Genomic DNA, 19,970 nt, shown 5'->3' with positions numbered 1-19,970 from the left:
CCCACTCCCTACCGTTAGCCGTTGTTGTACCCACTGCTACTGAACAGATTTGTCGCGATACAAACTAGCTACACACTGGCATTAAAGCCACGAAAAGATGCTCCTTCACCGGATTAAAACAATGAAAAAAACACATAGAAGTCTGGAAAAACTTTGCCCAACAGTGCCCAAACTTTGGTAGACTACAACCAAAACCACTTCCCTACAGTTTCGAGTGTGTTAGCATTGTTTTATCTCACCACTATTGCAATTGGACGCGTTTTTCCCCCCATCTGGACCAGTCCAGTCTGATGAATTCACCGAAAAAAGACGGAGGTGATGATGTGCCCGTTAAAGACCCGGTAAAATACGGCGAATTGGTCATTTTGGGGTAAGTCTTTTAAAACCTTAAGCTAGAGTGAAATTATATCGTTTGGTGAACAGCTCCAGTGGCAAATTAACCTTTAAATATGTAGCGGTTCCATCAGCACAAATAACCCAACAAATGACGTTCGAGTTCAGCTTTAATCCACTGCTCTTACAAAATATATCGCGCTTACGGTTGTTTTAGGGTTATTAAATCAATCGTAGTAAGGGATTTTAGCTTATTTCTCATTTATGTTACATTGCCGTCGTTTTCCCTCACCGGTGTAGCTGTGTAGTAATGTTAAAAAGTAAGTTTTTAAGGCATTTTATCTCAAACTACAGCCCAGCATAGTTTCTCCATCATGTTTAAGTGTAAAGGTGCAACATCTGCCTTGGCCATAGTACATAAGGCTACTACGGATGTAGCCGCTTTTTCATCAATGGTTGTAGTGGCAGCGCTGGATTGCCCAGACCTGAAAATCCCAATGATGTCATACTTTGCTGGATCGGTGCTCGCTAAAAGTAGCACGGAGGAGAACAGCATCGTCTGAAAAATGCGTTTTGCTTATATTCATAGTCATAGTCGCTCTCTCGTTTGGTATTACTATTTAATAAAACGTCTCAGCCAGATGACCGTCCATGCCAGGGCGGGAGGGAGGGAGTGAGGGAGGAAGGGAGGAGGAGGAGGAGGAGGAGAAAAGCCCTTCTACATCACCAGCGCACACAAGTACAGGAGTGGGCAGGATGTGCTGATGACAGCCACCAGCTTCCACAGCATTTCCAGCCCTGCAGCTCCACTCTATACACAGTTTGCAAGGACCAGGAAATTACAACACACATATACACATACACAATCATACATACACAGCCTTACACAGGCCTCCCTTTTGCCCTGCAGAGCTTCCTGTGTATGCCAAAGATAACTGACCTAATGGCCTATCTCTTCCCCTCCAGCTGAACACGGAGTGAGGAGGCTGTAGCCCGCCTGCATCAGAATACTGATTAACGTCCATTTGAACACAGCAGCCCTTTACACGCTCACATCAGAGTAAGGATGTGAGAACTGAATGCCTATTTTGAGATTTTTTTCCTTTTTTTGGCTGTGGAACTTGAACACCAGTGTGCTCTGCAGTGTGTGCCGAAATGCGCCTCCTTGATGGCTAAAAAAATGCATTTTGTTCGTGTCGGTTTTGATCGTGCCCTGCCAGACTGGTAACCTGTCTGTGGTTTTGAATAAGAGCTGACAGACAAGGATAAAGAGATAAAACTGATTAACTATCTTCCAATGCCACAGCCTGGTTGTAGTAGTACATGGTACAATAATATTGTGAATAATTTTTTTATTATATGGGTGATCATAGGTATGTTACATCTGGATTTGTGGGATTTATTGCTCTCAAACATACAGCAGGTGATTTTGCCTGGAGGCAGGCAGTGTAAGAACAGGTTGTATCTTTTACTGCTTCCTGTCAGATTTCATAATTTTCTGGCTATGTTTTATGCAGCTGTGGTTTGGCTTTGCATCTGTCAGCTTTGATGATCCCATGCCCCATGTGGTCAATGTCTACTTCACTGCTGGCCATGTGATCTTTGCAGAGGCTGCTTGCCTGCTATCTCTCGTCACCTTAGTTATTCTGGACACCATGTACCATGCTGCCCCGTCCAGCAACCCCCTCTAATCCCTATGCGAACACCCTCTTGTCTTCTCACACCTTTCTATTCTCCTCCATAACTTATCTCAATATGGTCTCTTTCGCATTCCTCTGTCTCTCACCCTGCCCCTTCTCTAGCCGACCATTCAGTGTTTTGCTGAGTGCTGACTTTCACAGAGGCAGGCCTCCTTGGTGACTTGCCCTCAACGAAAATAAACCCCGTGTTGGGGGGCAGAAGGAGTGAATATTTCATATAGTGCCTTATGATGTGTGCACATTTGTGATGCAGGCCTGAACTGCCCACAAACGCATCTTAAAGAGCTGCTCTCCTTCTGGCCTTTCCCCCTCAATCCTCTGCTTTGCGTGATCTTTCAGTCCCTGTTCTCCATCTCCCATCCTTCATTTTATTCACTTATTTCCCTAAAACTTGTGATAGCTTCTGACTGTTTTTCTGCCTCCATTTCTACCAACCTGCTACCCTTTTCTCTATCTCCTGCAGCCTCTTATCCTTTGCCCTATTTTATGTGCTCTGACTTTTGGCCAAAGCCCTGAAAGCTCTGTGCTCGCGTGTCCGTGATTCCTGCACCAGTCTTTTCCTTGTTAGTCACAGTTTAGTTTGAACTGTCAGAGCAGGCCAGGAAGGGTACAGGTTTGCATTGAGTCATGCTCTTTAATTGGATTTCACATAAAAAAAAATCAAAGTTGAATGTGCCCTGTTTGTAGTATTTCCAGGTGACATACTTGATCTGTTCAGCATCATCATCCCAGCTTCCTTCCCCGCTCTATCCTGAGGATTGTCAACCACAGAAAATTTATGTTCTGAGATCCATGGAATTGAAATGCACAATATCAACTTGCTCTTGGTTCAATCTGTGAGCTTGTCTATCAAAGACAGTTTACATTTTTTCATGAATACAAATTTATTGAAATGTTAGTATTAAATAGTAAAAGAATAAATAAAAATAGGCCTGAGGTAAACACAGTGAAAAATTATGTAAAATATGCTAAAGTTGTTCATCTAATTAATTTTCAGAGAGCTCATGTCAAAAGTGATATTAGAGTGATTCAGGTGAGAGTCATTGGATTGCTGCACACTGCTGTTATTAACAGTTTTCCCTTTTCATCCTCACACACAGCTGTGAGCTGTCAGGAGATGTCACGTTACCATAAGTGATTACCAACAAGTGTAACACTAATCCAGTGTCCTTCTAGCTTCTTAGATGTGGTCTGTGACAGAATATAATGAGAGTGAAAGTAAACTAGTGAAGGAAGAGACTGAGAGCATCTTCATTGTCAGGTGTTGTCAGTCATGTCACCTTGAGCCCAGTTTGCAGCAAAGTAAAAGAAAACAACTTTGCAAATATAGAGACCGAAGCTGTTGCAATGCCTCCAAACTGCTGACATTCTGTTGTTGGCTCCCTCCATGCTACGTTAGCTCTGTTGCTAGCTGCTCCTGTCTAGTGAGGAAGTAAACACAGAACCATAGGGAACTGAAATGAATGTATCAGACCACAGATCAGTTCAGTATAACCAATATCCAGCTCAGTAACCAGACCAGTTTTTTTGTGGTATCTGATCTAAATATTGGATCGGTGCATTCCGAGTTCAAGGAAGCAGTTTGAGATGATTTTACCTTTCTAGCATGGTTTGTTTATCCTGCTGGAAACAGCCATTAGAAAATGGGTACACTGTATTATAAAGGGATGGACATGGTCAGCTGCAATATTCTGGTAGATTGTGGCATTTTAACAGGGATACTGATCGGCCAGGAACGTATCCCTCACATAATTATACCACCACTAACCTGAACCATCGATACAAGGCAGGATGGATCCATTGCCAACATGTTAATGGCAGATTCTGACCCTATCATCTAAATGTCGCTGTAGAATCTTCCAGTCTTCTGTTTTCCACTTTCAGTGAGCTTGTGGACATTATACACTCAGTTTCCCATTCTTACATGTTAATTACCGTATACTTATACGTCAGATTTATATTGTAACTTACGCCATAACTGGAACCTTGTTATAACCCTACGCACCAACCTTTTACATAACCTGATGTGCACCTCTGAGAAATGTGACTACACATTGGGTCAATGAATACGAAAGACTTACATGGCGTGAAAGGTTGTGGTGTAGGGGTGAAATGAGTTCCCAATTATTACGCAAGTTAGGACATAAATTTCCACTTGAGGTCTAAATAAGGCTTTAGCTCACAGGAGTGGCACCCAATGTGATCTTCCAACTGCTTCAAGTTTAATATGTTGTGCATTCAGAGATGCTCTTCTGCATACCTTGGTTGTATTGAGTGCTTATTTGAATTACTGTTACTGAATCAGTCTGAATACATTTATGCCATACTCCTGTGACTGGTATCAACAAGGCATTGTTCATCCCAGAGAACTGCCCCTCATCGGATATTTCCCTTTTGGGAACATCTGTGTGGGAACATCCAAGTAGATCAACAGTTTCTGAAATACTCAGCCCACCCGTCTAGCACATGCCACTTGCAAAGTGACCTAAATCATCTTTCTTCATTCCTTTTGTAAATTCATCACCTTGTCAGAGCTACACTTTACTGACACTCAAAAAGTAGGCAGTGCTTCCTTTTGTACACAATGCAAGGCCAAAGGTCAGAAGAAAACCAGACCAGATGGCTTCTCATCTCATCAAGTGTGGGGACCAGTGAAGATGGTTATTGTCAAAATTGTGATTCTTGCCTGCAGGACTTCCTCTGAATGCTTTTAATAAGAAACATGTCCTGCTCATTAGTCACAAGCCTTACATACTGCCTTTTTTGTGAACTCAAGCTGTGAAAGAAATTACATTGACCCAGCTACAGAAAACATTGAGGACAAATTCAATATCTTAGTTAAGGTGTCAGAAGGATTTTCATTTAAAAGCCTTATATTGAGTTATAAAACAGTCATGGGCTGGACTATGTTATTTACCACCCTCATAAGAAGAACCTATCATATCTGCCTGCTATTAATGAACACAAAGCTTCAAAGTATTATTCAGAATCCTCTCCAGACCACTTACTCAACTCTTTATGGTTAATGTAATTGGGCAATGGTGTGATGAAAATAAATCTGTCTTGCTGAAGATGCTTTATATTGTAAGAGGTTAGATGAAGAGCGAGCTCCTCTTTAGTGAACGTGGGCCTTAAGGACAAGCCGAGTGAGTCAGATCAAGTGCAGGTTGTCTTTCTCATTGAGGTTCAGCAGTTTAACATGAATCACGAGTGGCCTGAATGTGCTGCTCTAATTCATTTCAAACGAGCGTGCAGCAGTATTGCTGTAAAGATGCACATAATTAATTGAGCTTGCACTTTAATTGCTGTTATTTTCCTGACATCTTGGCAGCTTCAGTGTCATTTAAGTGATGACTTATGATAAGTATGCAAACAAGATAACTGTGTTTTTAACACAATTAGGCTTTCTCAATAAAGCTAGATGTTGCCTGACTTGTATTCCAGCCCAAACTAAATTACTTAAACGTCATTTGTTTGTTTCAGTAGATATTTTTCGTCATGTTCTTGTGTTTGTTTATCTTCCTCTAGCTACAATGGCTCCCTTCCAAACGGAGACCGTGGGCGCAGAAAGAGCCGCTTTGCTCTGTACCGAAGGGCCAAGGCCAACGGTGTCAAGCCCAGTGCTGTGCACATCCTCAACACACCACAGGACAGCAAGGTACGTGTCCATGCGCATGTGTGTGTGTGCTATAGTTTCATCATTGTGTAACATGACTTTCCTTCCTGTAACCCCTGTTGTGTGCCAGAGGAAGGATGACTAATCATGAAGACAGGTTTATGTGGTCTGTCTGTGTTTGTGTGCTATCCTACATAAGGCTGTTTGATGTACTGAAAGATGCTGAGTGTAAAAAAGACTTGAGATGAATTAAGATTTTATCTAGAGATGATTGATACTGATTACTGCTTGTATACTGTTTTTAGCTAGTATAAAATTCAGATATTGATAAATTTATATTATTTTGGGTGGATTTTTTTTCCCACACAGAGACTTTGCTTGGGTGGGCTTTCAAGTATATGAACAATAACCAATGGTATCGTTTATTTATTTATTTTAACAGTACCACCTATGATCAGAATACCAGTTGAAAAGCCACTTACTTTTATTTTGAAAGTTCAGTCACTGCTAAGATCCCATTATAACATCTGTGCAGTACTTGACAAAAAGCACTGTATGACAAATTATTAACATCAAACTTCAGATTCGCCGTTGCAGCAGTTGCTGCAGCTTAATTGAAGAGACGAGTGTAAGATTGTGTTGGTTGTACCGCCATTTTTATCATACATTAGCACAGAAGCTCAGAGATTCACAGAGTTTACAGAGGGAGACGTTGCAACAGTCTGAAAAGATGAGAGCTTGTGGAGAAAAACTTGGCATGTTCTTTGGTTCTTGTTTTGACTTCTTTTTCTCCTATATGAGTGCTGATGTGGAAGTTTTGTCTGAATGGTGACACCTGTTGTTCAGGAGAATATTGCAGCAGGTATCTGCACCGTAACAGGGACCATAAATGGAAGGGGCTGTGTGACAATGTTACCAACAGTGCACCAATGTGGCGAGTACACTGGGGCCAAAACCATGTGGCAGGGCCAACCTGGCTCACTAGCAGAGTTGGTGTTGTGGCTGTCCTTGACACCATTCAGCTGGCCACTAGAAAGTTCCTGGCCCAGCAGTCTTAGACTGCCACTGAAAGCAGTAATCCTTGCTGTTTTTGGGGGGTCTGCTATAAGCCACAGAGCCACACTAAATAATATCCCTGTGGACCGAGGCAAACATTCAGGACCACCTAAAAGTAATGCTGTCATGTTCATCACCACCACCTAATGTGACCTGAAAAAACACAGAACTATCACAAAACCTGGGAATTTTTGACAGTGTCGAATTTGTGTCAGAGCTGTGGTATTATATTTGATTTCAGTGGTGTACTTAATGAAGCTGAACATGAGAGTGATCAGATTTGTGGGATTGTATTACACAAACTGGTTAACAACTTACCATGAAACCCACACCACACCACCATCTGTTCTGCTGTGTTGTTACATGTGCTGTGCTGAGAGCAGACTCTGTAAGAGAATCTGTGTGATGACACCATGTCTAGACTCTTCCAAGCATCTTATTCAACAATTTCCAACACAACAAAGAAAGGCTTTTATATCAGCAGACACGTCATCCAGTATCTATATTAGATCAACATCCACCGGCTGATCTGTTTGTCTGGCGCTTAGTAGAAGACCAGCACGTCATTGCTAAATGCTGCTCTTAATGTTGGATGATGATACCCTGGTTAGCACTTTGGCTTCACAACAAGGTTCCTGAATGAGGGTGAGGTGGAGTTTGTGTGTTCTCCCTGTGTCTGCCAGAGTTCTCTGGCTTTTACCCACAATCCAAAGACATAAGTTAGGTTGATGATTATATGGGTAAATGTGGCTTGTAGTCTAAAACAGCGGTCCCCAACCTTTTTTGTGCCACGACCAGTTTATGTCCAACAATATTTTCATGGACCGGCCTTTAAGGTGTCGCAACAAAATAAAACCAGTACCGGTAGCAAAAAAAAAGAAGATTTATTCATAACACTTGGGAAAAGACCCAGGAAAACCGAGTTAACGATAAAAACCCACAAAAACCCTAAAATCCATCAATTTCACAACTCTCGTGGCCTGGTACCAAACGACTCACGGGCAGGTACCGGTCCATGGCCCGGGGGTTGGGGACTCTTGGTTTAAAGTGCTTGGAGTGGTAAGACTGGAAAAGTGTTGTATAAATGCCAGTCCCTTTGCACAAACTGTTTGAATTTAAAGACGCCTTTAAAAACAAAAATGTAGATATACTTTATTTTCTTATAACTGTGTGTTTTACTTAAGAATATGGGTGGTTAAATGAAAAGAAAGAAACTTCCAGAAAATGACTGCTTTACCACAAGTTGTTGCTGCTGTTGTTGCAGGCGGTGCACAGCAGGGGGCAGCACAGCATCTCTTTCACACTGTCCCGTAACCAGACCGTGGTGGTGGAGTACTGCCATGACAACAACACAGACATGTTCCAGGTAACACAGCAAGCAACCAAAGTCAACTTTTTTTTTCTTTTATTGAGTGATGAGAGGATTCACAGAAAAATGTACTCCTAGAACTGCGATCATGTGCAAGTTTCTCCCAAAATATACTGTTATGTAATCTCATCAAAGTCATTTCTACAGGACGGTAGATTATTTTGGTTCAGAACTGGGACCATTAAGTATTAAAAATAAAGAGTTTTATGTCATAGCTCCAAGAACATCTATTTTTATGCACATGCTTCTGCTCTTCTATTGCTCTTACAGATTTTTTTTAAACATAAAAATGAACCATCTTGCCCAGATAGCTCAAAGCCATAAAACTATGAGCACCGATGCTTTAAAAGAAATAGCTCTGCTTACCAATAACATTTTAATGAGACATTTGTTTCAGTTAATAAATAGTATTTCTCTGTGCTGTCCCCTGCAGATTGGACGCTCCACAGAGAGTCCTATTGACTTTGTGGTGACAGACACCTCTGGAGGAGGAAAGGAAGGAGAAGATCCTTCCATTGCTCCCAGCACCATTTCCCGTTTTGCCTGCAGAATAGTGTGCGAGCGCAACCCGCCTTACACTGCACGCATCTATGCTGCAGGCTTTGACTCCTCCAAAAATATCTTCTTAGGGGTGAGTAGACTCATACTCCAGCAACAGGTTTCTAATAACAGAATATTTTAGATTTTAAGTAATTGAAAAATCTAACTGAGTCCCAGTTTCTTGTCTACTGTACACATCCTGATGATTTAAGAGAGCTTAACTTTCCATGAAATGATCTGATAAAAATTGCAGTGTTTGACTAGCTTTCACTCATTTTCAGTCCATTCCTTGTACCTGACCATTTTGAGAGTGTTGCTTTGTATGTTACGCCACTTAACACTGATCTATGAATCATTCAAGCATAGAAAAGCACCTAACTCAAGGAATGGGTGCATTGTCCATGTGTTTCCATGTGTATTTGCACACCTCAATAAATTGCTGCACCCATTTTCCTTGCAAAATGGTGCGGTGGCCAAAGACTTTTGCACAGTGCTGTGGGACTTCTGTTGTAGAAAGTGATGCACTGAAGATCTAACTGCAAAGTTTTTTCCCTGTTTTTTGGACTGCCTGTATTTGAAAGTAAGACAAGAGCAGCACTCTTCATGCTGGGAACAACAGTATGATTGACACAATAAAAATACTTTCTGAAACATATCAATATTATGTTTTAATGTCTTTGCTGCCACAGGAGAAAGCAACCAAATGGAAAAATCCTGATGGGCACATGGATGGCCTCACCACTAATGGGGTGCTAGTGATGCACCCACAGGGCTTCCCAGAGGATCCCAAGCAAGGCCTGTGGAGGGAGATCTCCGTCTGTGGAGATGTTTATGCGCTGCGGGAGACACGGTCTGGACCCAGCAGGGGGACGCTGGTGAGTTGCCTCAGGTTTGGTTACCATATTTACATTTCTTCAGTGAGCTTGTGGGGTCTGTGTTTTCCTTTTATTGCACACAAATGTCTGTCTGTGCGTCACCTTCAGGCGGAGGGGGAGAGCAGCGCACTACGTGACGGGTCGCTTGTCGATCTCTGTGGTGCTACTCTACTGTGGCGCACCGGTGAGGGGCTCATGCGTTCTCCCACTCTGCGTCACCTGGAGGCGCTTCGTCAGGAGCTTAACGCATCCCGGCCCCAGTGTCCCGTAGGCCTCAGCACACTGGCGTTCCCCAGCCTACCACGCAGTCACAGGTCAGGGCAGCAATGATGGTTAAATTAGGATCTTGTTATTTATTTAAAAACTGATTATTTCCAGTTACTAATTTTAGGAGAAAATTCTTCACAGGTTTTTCTATTTTGTTACACACGCATGCATAAAAAAAATGTTCTTTAAAATATTGGTACACTTTATCTAACTTCAGCCTTGAAGAGCGTCAGCCCTGGGTCTACCTCGCCTGTGGCCACGTCCACGGACGCCACGATTGGGGCCAGAGATCTGAGAGAGAGGAAGAACCAGGAGAGGGTGAAGGCTCCACCACCCGGCGAGAATGTCCCCTGTGCAGGAGCGTGGGTCCCTACGTGCCGCTGTGGCTGGGCTGTGAGCCTGCGGTGTATGTGGATGCCGGAGCCCCCACTCACGGTTTTGTGCCATGTGGCCACGTCTGCTCAGAGAGGACAGCCAAGTACTGGGCCGAGACTCCTCTGCCCCATGGGACGCATGCCTTCAGACCCGTCTGCCCCTTCTGCTCCACTGCCCTGAGCTCCCCCGGCTGGACACGGCTCATCTTCCAGGGCCCCATCGACTAATCACCACTCCTCAGCAACGACCACAATAACAGGACGCTACCTGAGCTGCGTTCATGCGTTCAAATGTTGATCAGTATGATAAGCGTGTGTGTTCTGTACAATAACACTCTCTGTTACTGAATGTAGCTCAGTGCTGACAAATCCTTCCCTTTGTTTATCCTTTAGTGCTTGCTGATTGGTGTAAGATCAGGAAAATGGGACAGAATTATCAGTGCTGTCAATTCAAAGTGTTTTCTAAATTTTAAACCATTTCCTGCCCCCCTCGTGCAGGAGTCAGAGGGTTTTAATTCCAGCTAAATACAGTGCCAGTTGATTTCAGTCATTACTCGTCTTTCAGCGAGACACAGCTCTCAGAAGTGATGCTGCACGTGCACAGCTTAAACTATGATGCTGCATTTTAACTATATTATCAAATGACAGCCACATGACTGTCGTCAGGCTTCACCACCATGCATTGTATAAAATGCAAGTAACTTTTGCACTTATGAACAGAATGGCCATTTTCTCATCTTCTACCCTTTCACATGAAGCGTGACCACTTCTGCTGTTGTGGAATATATATATATATATATTTTTATTAGTTCATTGGCTGCGGCAGGACTTTCATCACAAAAAACTTAATGCTTCTGGCATCAACTTCCATAAAAAAACACCTTATCTGACATCAGCATTATAATTAATGGTTTTCCTTTATGAACTAGCAACCGTTTTATATTTCTAGCTGTGTTCTCAGTGGGCTTTGCTAACTGCGGATGGTAAAGGTACTAGATTATAATGTGGGATCAGTGGCTCGTGCTTCCATACAGCATTTAACACTCTTCCTGATCCATGAAGGAAAACTTCACAACTCTTTCCAAAGTTAAGGTATTAGGAGCATATGTTGTTGGAGTCCTTTACATATCACTGTAGAGTAAGATCTATGCACAGACTGCCCATTAATGACAGTGTTGTAAATGTGTTGTAATTCTTTGGACAGTAACCTGCAGACTGTTCGATTAGCTCTGAAGGGCCAGAGGGAACACTGCAGTACTTTAACAGCAGATCTTTTCCTAATTATGAAGCAGAGTGAGGATAAACAAAGGCTTGGAATGAAAACCGGGTATGAACTCCACTTCCCAACTCTGAAGCAATAATAGCACTCCCATAGATAAGCTAGATGTTATGCTATCTTTAGCCAAGTGTTAGGTCAGCAGTCCAATTCAAATGTGGCTGAAATGGTTTCCAGGTAAAGGGCTCAACCAGAGGCGTGTTCAATCCCGTGACTTATTTCCAAATTGGGGGTCATAGACCAGAGAATATGAGTGATACCACCAAAGCTGCAGATTTGAAAGACTTAATGCCTGATCCATATTTAATTACTAATTCTGTCATTTCTTTACTGTGCTGGTAATGCTGCAAAACTATCCAGCTTGTTCTTTGTTAATTTGAACACACTTCTGGTTTCTGAATTATGTTAAACAGGGTGTTTGGTGGTGTGATGGAGTGTCAGTAGGCTTGACCTTGTGTAACCTCAAAACATTTTTTTTGGGTTATTGTTTCAAAGAAAACTATTTTGTTAGGAAACGGGGAGGGCTTTATTTGGGGAAGTGGGAGGAATTCTTTTAGATGTTCAGTGTTTAAAAAAATAATACAGCAACTATTTTTCTATCTGACAATTGGTTTTAGTTAACTATTGTTACTCAGTGTACGCAAGTTGTGTATGTTACGAGATATAATCGTGCGGTAGATGTAGGGGAGCTTGTGAGTGAGAAAACATTGCCAACACTGTGTCTAACGAACACACACACTTTCACACACACTCTGCTACCGTAAAACATTGCCCAGACAATGAATGTAGCCAAAATACTTTGGGCTATATTTAGCCTTCCCTGGTGCTCATATTGAATGGTCTATATTGTGATACTATTTTTGTAACTGAATATTAGGTGTAGCTTGGTGAACTAGCTCAACAAGTAAATTCAATAATAGCCTCAAGTATGAAAGACATAACTGATTTAAAAAACAGAAAAAAAAGAAAGAAATACGCTCACGTGAAAAAATTGTGTCTAGCTTGCATGTGCTGAACGTACACATACAGTATGTACACTACACGTACTCGAAAACTTTGCACGGTGGAGCGCCAACTTGCAATTCATGCTGAGAACGTTTGAGCTGTCTTCCGAGTCCTTGGTTGGTTAAAAACTGCAGCATTTCTGTTTTGTTTTTGTTGTTTTTTGGGGGAGGGGGGCTTTAAAGCAAGAGAAAAAAAAAGAACGAGCGCCTAAATAGATCCTCATACTTGATAGATCCACAATCTTTGTGAATGAGACCTCTTGAATCCCACTTTGTACTACTATGCCAATATTTTCCACCAATTCATCACAGAAAGACGTTCACATCAACACTTGTTTACATTTTGTATTTGGACCCATTGTGGAGAATTTACAGCTAATGAAAGTCAGCATGTTTTCCACTTGAAGGGGACCTCTTATGCTTCTCAGTAGCTTTGCATGGTTCAGAGTTCAGAATAATCTTTATTTACCTTGACAGCCCACTCAGTTCATCAGTTCATTTACTGTGTGAAAAAAGCCATTTTGCCCCCCCCCCCCCCAACTTTATTCTGATTGGCTGCCCATCACTCAAAGACTGTTTAAACAGAGGGTGAGTGGGGCTCCTGGTCTCATTGCTAGAGCTAAATTCCTGAGATGACCGTAATCATATGGGCACAGAAGTAGTTGTAGTAGTAGTGGTTGTTTGAAGCTTAACCTCTCTATTTGAAAGGTCGACCATTATTAATATCAACATCCACTTTTGTATAAGCATGTGTATGACAGAACATGAGGAAAGGCATAATAGGTCTCCTTTAAAGTCTAAATATAAGATTTGTAGTGTGGCGGATGAGGGTTGTGTTACTGTTGCTCAGGATTAAGGATTTTAGAGTCACAGCTGGAAGAAGCCTGGTAAAAGGCACTTTGAGTGAAAAAAAGTTCCAGATTGAGGTGTTCGATGTGAGAGCAGCCACATCTTATGTCCAAATTCTAGAGGGCAAACAGTTGGGTAGATCACCACAGGTCAACCACATACGGGTCTTGTGAAACAGGCAATGAAATCATGTGTATTAGCTGGCCTTTGCAAATCACACCAAATCCAGTGAATCTTGCTTTTGACAAGATATATATATATATATAGATATGCATATATACAGTACAACATGTAACACCATTGGCATGTGGATGGAGAACAGTTGCAGCACCCCCACTGGGTTCTAGTTTATGAACTAACGTACAATATTTGTTTGAGTTTTCTTTTTGCTTTATTCTATGACTCGCTTCGGGTTATGGACATCATGTAACTTTTTTTTGAGTTTTAGATTTTAGTATTAGTTAAAAAAAAATACAAACTAAGTACTTTAGCTCAGCATCAGGTTGTTTGATACCACCAGTAACATCATAAGCTCTTCCCTAACTTTGTTTGTTATCATATCTATTAATTGACCTTCATAACCAGATGGCGAAACCTCAACTTCCTCAACTTATGAGCTCGCCTCATCGTAGGTGAGTGAGTAGCTGATATGTATTATACAGCATAAAACCTCACAGTTAACAATGCATTCCTTTAACTATAATCTGTGTTGTGTACAGCTATTTTGTATTATTTTATAACATATTCTTCTGTAATCGTCCGGTGCACAGACAATCGCTATACACATGTCAATAAACCAGTTCAAAGTTTGCCGTGCTGTCCTTTCTGTTTATCAAGGGAAACTAGAAGGCTCCAGCAGAGGGCGCCCTCTACCAGCTCTGAGGTCTCCACACCATGAGCAGGGTTGCTTTGAGTTGCATCACCTGTTTTAAATAATCATCTGTTTTATGAGCACTTTTGGCAGTCGAGTACGGTACATCACCGCGCAAATGTGATAACGAGCTGCAAATGCCGGCAAAATTACAGGCGGCTTGATTTCAAGCAGAAATATAAAAGACTTTGCAAAGAATTCAGGGTGCCTGGTGAAAGGCTCCCGAAGCCCTGCGTGGAGTGGTGTTATTCAGGAGTTTGTACAGAAATTATGTCACTTCAACCATGAGGAGGAGGCTTTCTGCTTTTGAATACGCTTTTTTCACGGGTGTCGTGCCGACACGCTACATTTAAAGTCTTTCAGAGCAGGAAAAGAGAAAACCCAAATACTGCTAAAACTCGAGAGACAGTATGCACAGTTTTAATTTGGGTGCATGCACTACAGTTTTCATCTCATGAGCTGCAATATGTTCTTAATTTTAATCATAGGCACATTTTTTAGAAGGCAATTTCCAGCAGCTTCTTTAATAATCACTGTCTAACACACTACTCCTTTGCAGAAAGAGGAAATTCACTACCAGTTCTTTTTGTCCATTGAACATCAATGTGATGCATTTAATGTTCGATGTTTGCACCAGATGCAAAAAATAGTCAAAGTAAGAGATGTGCTTGAGGGATCTGGCATCTAGATGATATCCCAGTCTACACATCAGATGACCCATTCAGCTAGGTGGTTGCTGTTATTATAGCTGTATAACCAGTAAGTAATCCACTCTACAGCCTCATTTGGAAGTTTTTATCCAAAACAGTTACCACCGATGAAAAGAAAACAAGCCAAACTATGTGTAAGACCTCTGTTGGTCATGTGACAAAAAGCATATAAAATCATTAAACGATGGACGTTACCTTTGGGTCTGAAAGTGATCAGTGCATAAGTACCTGTAACCTGGATTCTTTTTTGCAACCACCAGGGGGCGATACATGTGGTCGCAAAAACACTGTAATGCATATAAATGCATATAATGATCAACCGCTCATTAAAAGACATATATATGCAGACTTGCTCCCGGCGCTAATGAAAGTGCCCATAGAGATATGGCATAAGATACTCAAATATGAGAAAACTGAAAAAAGTGCCCGGACTTTAAGATGGCCTGCTTATGATTCAGATTTTGCACCTGCAAACAAGGATAAGAGATTTATACAGTGGTTACATAAGGGTATAACAGGTTACTGGAAGATTACAGATAAAAATGTACTAAAAGACTACCAGCGACTCCAGAGAAGTTTTTACTTGGAAAGACAGGATTTCTTTAGATACCTCCAGCTGAGGCACCATTACGACAGAAACATAAAATTCCTAGAAGAGGAGGACACGGGCTTGGTTAAAATCTTCCTTGACTCTTGTAAGGGAATGCACCAAAGAAACAGATATCCAGATTATACAAATGTTTACAAACAAGTAGGAATAATGACACAACATATATCAAAACTAGATGGGAAAAAGATGCTGAAATAATAATACATGACGACAACTGGTTCAATATGTGTAAGGCTGTGGTAATGACCTCGAGCTCAGGCCTATGGAGGGAATTTGCATGGAAAAACACAGTGCGTTTTTTTGTCACACCGAATGCTAAGAGTAAACAAAGTAAAGATCCCGACAAGGCTCAGTGTTGGAGGAACTGTGGAAGTGTATCTGCAGGACATTTTCATATTTTTTGGGAATGTGCCAAGATTGTCCCCTATTGGCTGGTAGTGATCACAGAAATCAATACCATGATGGGCTTGAACTTGGCCCCTGATTTCACTGTGTTTTATCTATGTGATTTGCCACAAGGACTGAGGAATTCAGACAAATATCTTTTATTGATATTATTGGCTGGTGCAAAGAAAGCTATAACTCGCAAATGGCTAAACGTGGATCCACCGTCATCCTTGGACTGGATAGGTATTATCAAGGAAATTTACACAATGGAGAGATTGACTTTTTCACTAAGACTGGCTGCGGATAAATTTGAGAAATACTGGAAAAAATGGGACCTTTACTCAAATGGAAAAATATTATAATTTCTGATACCATGTTTCAATGCTGTTGTTCAGCTATTTGATTTGATTGTACCATAAAGAGATATGTCCTTTTTTTTTTTTTTTTTTTTTTTTTTTTTTTTTTTTTTTTTTTTTGTTTGTTTGTTTGTTTGTTTGTTTTTTTGTTTTGTTTTTTGCTAGCCTGGATGCTCTATGAATGTTGGGGGTCTGCGTGTTTTGTAAAAAATTATACAAAATTGTCAATAAAAAATAAAGTGTAAAAAAAAAAAAAACTGCCCTCTGACCCGCCACTATCGTATATGGCTTCAAAACATCAAGATTGTGATGGTGAAAATGCTCAACTCTCGTCTTCAGACCAGGACTTCACAAACCAATGGGTGACATCACAGGAGCTGCATCTATCTTTTGCACTGTCTATGACTGGTAAATGTGGTAAGCTATAAAAAGGAGCTACATAACATGTGCTTCAAGTTGTCAAATGGTGTCTTTTAGACGAAACATGATCATTTGAATGTAGCCAAGATTTATTTATCCTTTCATTTTTTATTTTTTTGATTAACCATAACTTAGTGCTTATCAAAATGTAAGCAAAATATTTCATGTTGGAAAGTTAGGACCTGAAATTGTGACCTGATCACTGTGAAAGTCGCAGCATAGTACTGCATGGTAGTATGTATGTTCTGCATGTAGGTGCTAATATGTTATCTAGCTGTCTAGTACCACTTTGGGGGCAGTATCAAAAATATGTGAAACAGCCACAGATTGTATATAAAAGATACACACACAAACATACAGTCTGCCAGTATGCAAACATATTGCTTGCAGATACTTTTCATGTAGCTAACCTTTCAACCAGCAAGTATCCTAAACATAGCATCGTTATCACTGGGCAATGCACTGCTTCCTAGACTGCACTCACATGCATCCTCCTTAGCCTCTGCAGGATTCCCATAATGCTTTTCTCTCCATAGTTAAGTCTACTGCCTCTTATTTTTGCTAAACTACAACCTTTGAATACATTAAATGCGTACTGAGCTGGCTATTAGGTGGAGAAAGCTGTTTGCTGGTAATGTGTATGGTACAGGTTAAACTTGCATTGGATTTGAATGGGCTAATAAGTTTAAAACGGCTGAACTTGGGCACCGGGACAAGGAAGGATAGGGACAGCAAAAGGGTGCCCAACAGCTTGTTTTTACCCCTGGCCCACTAACAGGGATATCTGGCTGTATTCTGTATGTGGTTGTGTGTCAGGGGATGTGGCATAAATGATGGAGTTATAGTTTAGGAGAACAGAGGAATTCTCAGTGGGGGGATTTGTAGGTTTTGATCCCAGCTAATTAATGTGAATCCCTCAATGGGAGTAATGATATCTGTGACTAGGAAGTTTGAAGGGGACTCTCTGGTCTCTGTGTATTTATATATATGTGTATGTGTGTGTGTGTGTGTTTGTGTGTGTTTTCATGCATGTGCGCGTATGTGTGTGTGTGGAGGATGTGTGATAATCAAAGGCTCTGAAGTACGTCTCTGTGGACTCAGCTCTCTGCTCTCGAGGAGGCAGGGGGCGTTCAAACCATTGTTCCATCAATCTCCCCATTAACTACAAACACTGGGAAACTTTAATTAATCTGGAGCCACAGATGATTAATTAACTCTAAGACTTTCACCTTTTTTTTTTCTCCTTTCCTGCTACACATTTCACTAAGTCCCCAAGCAACGAAAAGTGCTAATTTAGCCACATAATTTACAAATCCAATTAAAGCCAATATTAAGGCATCACAATATGCTGTCCTGTGTTCTCTGGTCTTATAAGACTATTCTCTTTTGTGGCTCGACTAGTGGTGAATACCAGCACACGTAAGCTGAGCTGACTGTATTAAACAGGGGTTAAGAGTTGTAATAAGTTTGATTATTTTATGGAGTTTATTATGCTGTGTTATCCTGTTAGGGAGGTGACGCTGTGGCAGTGGATTGGTAATCCACACAGTTTTTGTCTCACCAAGCGGTCTCCCGCTCTACCACCACGGGCGCAATCCTCACACATCACAGTGTGAGAGAGGGAGGCCCAGACTGGATGTGGGTGGATGAACATATGACAGAGAAGGGAATCTAAACAAAATGTGTCATGACACTACCTGTAAAGCAATGCTACAGTCAATGGTCATAACGCATTCACTATAACCCTTTACATATTACCTAGAAATCCCTCGCTGTCAATATCGCTCATATCCCGTGTCCCCACTGAAGGGTCCAATTCGGCCGAGTGGAAGGGTGAAAATGTATGTGTGGACACTTAAAACTGTCCGTAGAGCTAAAATTGTTATGTAACAAAGAGTAAAAGTTGTTTAGTTCCAAAAACTCTTTTTGTTATTACACTGTGATGTGCAATGAAAATGTTATATTTTTACTTATTTTTTATATATATTTTTTTTAACCAGGAAAAAATAAGACTCTTGAGAATTAAAATGTCTTTTACAGGAGTGTCCTGGCCAAGAGAGACAGCAGTACAATTGTTGGAGTTGCATAAATTAGTAGCATGTACATCAGTGCAAACAAGCAATAAAACTACAAATAACCCACAGAAACAACCATACATTTATAAGCTTCATTGTCAATAAAGAATAAGTACTTTAGTAAAAGTAATGCTAGAAACAAGTGTAACAATATTCAGGCACAACATTTGCAGCCTGAAGTAACTGCATCCAAGTCATTTAAAATCCCCTTAAATTCATTAGGTTTATATAAATAAGGTTGATCAAAAATACATTAGGCCGTTTTTAAATAGATGGATTATTAAACTTACCTGTGTTTATTTCTTTACAGTTATAGAAAGGCAGGTTATTATGCAATTGCATACAAACTAGGCCAGCTCACCTACTTATATTAGGCCATATGCGGCCCATTAATTAAAGTGAGTTTGACTCCCTTGTTCTATTGGTCAGATTTTAGCGACAAGATTAACATATCCTAGATATGACTATTTATAGATCTCCTGGACATCTCGGTGGACTTTAATTCTCTTTAATTCATGCACCACAGCCAACCAGTGTCAACAAAATGTATACTAAAGAGCTACTAAATGGTTTAACCTGCACTTTAGATTCTAAAGTACTTGTTCTAAAGTTTAGAACAAGAGCAGAAGTTGACTGTACTACATGAGAAACATGTTTCTTAGGTAATTATTTAGCAAAGAAAAAATATGTTATAATTATACTGCTAATGCCATGCTCACCTTTTTGTTCAAATGATAAATTTACTGGTATGTGAAAAATGGATGCACTTAGCTAACAGAGCTAGCTTAGCCTCTAATTGTCAAAGCTTTGCCCTCTTGTTTAAATGTAGCAATGTTCTGTTTTTTAATTAGGAAACAAAGTGTTGTCTGATATTGTCTATGATTTAAATATCACAGGGTTTCTTGCAGACCACTTTAACTAAAATCTCTTAAAGTATCAGTTTTTTGGTGCAAATATGCCAAAAAGATCCTGCTACATATTTTTACAGGAGCTAGCTAATGTTGCCAAAGAGTGAATCTGCTGTAAGTGAGCATGGTGCACAGAAATGTAGTTATTTACATTCACACAAGCTTTTTTCATCTTTTAGTTTGCGTTCTGCTCAATTTGCTGTTGAATATTTGTTGTATTTTACGTTATGTTGTTTTTTTAATGTGTTAAGTGCTCCTGTAGCACCTTCCCTCTGCTGCTAAATGAACATAGGCCAAACATTTCTCTGTTTTCACATATTCCCAAAGTTCCTTCTCTTCCTGCCTGATACAGGCTGCGTGACCAATAACAGCCC

At 40.8% G+C, this 19,970-nt stretch overlaps 1 protein-coding gene across 1 annotated transcript; it reads left to right on the top strand.

Moving 5' to 3' along the window:
- Positions 1-2: 2 nt before the first annotated feature.
- LOC116332254 (E3 ubiquitin-protein ligase pellino homolog 2) lies at positions 3-14,069 on the top strand. The gene is made up of 7 exons (XM_031755135.2): positions 3-370; positions 5,562-5,691; positions 7,970-8,071; positions 8,508-8,705; positions 9,304-9,489; positions 9,598-9,803; positions 9,974-14,069. The coding sequence occupies exons 1-7, from the start codon at positions 291-293 to the stop codon at positions 10,356-10,358; spliced, it is 1,287 nt and encodes a 428-aa protein (XP_031610995.1). The 5' UTR covers positions 3-290; the 3' UTR covers positions 10,359-14,069.
- The last annotated feature ends 5,901 nt before the right edge of the window (positions 14,070-19,970 follow it).

Source organism: Oreochromis aureus, linkage group 15 (genome assembly GCF_013358895.1).
Source record: "Oreochromis aureus strain Israel breed Guangdong linkage group 15, ZZ_aureus, whole genome shotgun sequence".
NCBI lineage: Eukaryota > Metazoa > Chordata > Actinopteri > Cichliformes > Cichlidae > Oreochromis > Oreochromis aureus.
The sequence above is the reverse complement of the archived record's forward strand: the minus strand, read 5'-3'. Positions and strand labels throughout refer to the sequence as shown.

What these genes read in the sequence shown, in the direction of transcription:
- LOC116332254 (XM_031755135.2), top strand. Translation starts at nt 291, where the DNA reads ATGAATTCACCGAAAAAAGACGGAGGTGATGATGTGCCCGTTAAAGAC. An exon ending in ACAACACAGACATGTTCCAG is followed by an intron (nt 8,072 to 8,507) that starts GTAACACAGCAA and finishes TGTCCCCTGCAG; the next exon opens with ATTGGACGCTCCACAGAGAG. An exon ending in CCAAAAATATCTTCTTAGGG is followed by an intron (nt 8,706 to 9,303) that starts GTGAGTAGACTC and finishes TTGCTGCCACAG; the next exon opens with GAGAAAGCAACCAAATGGAA.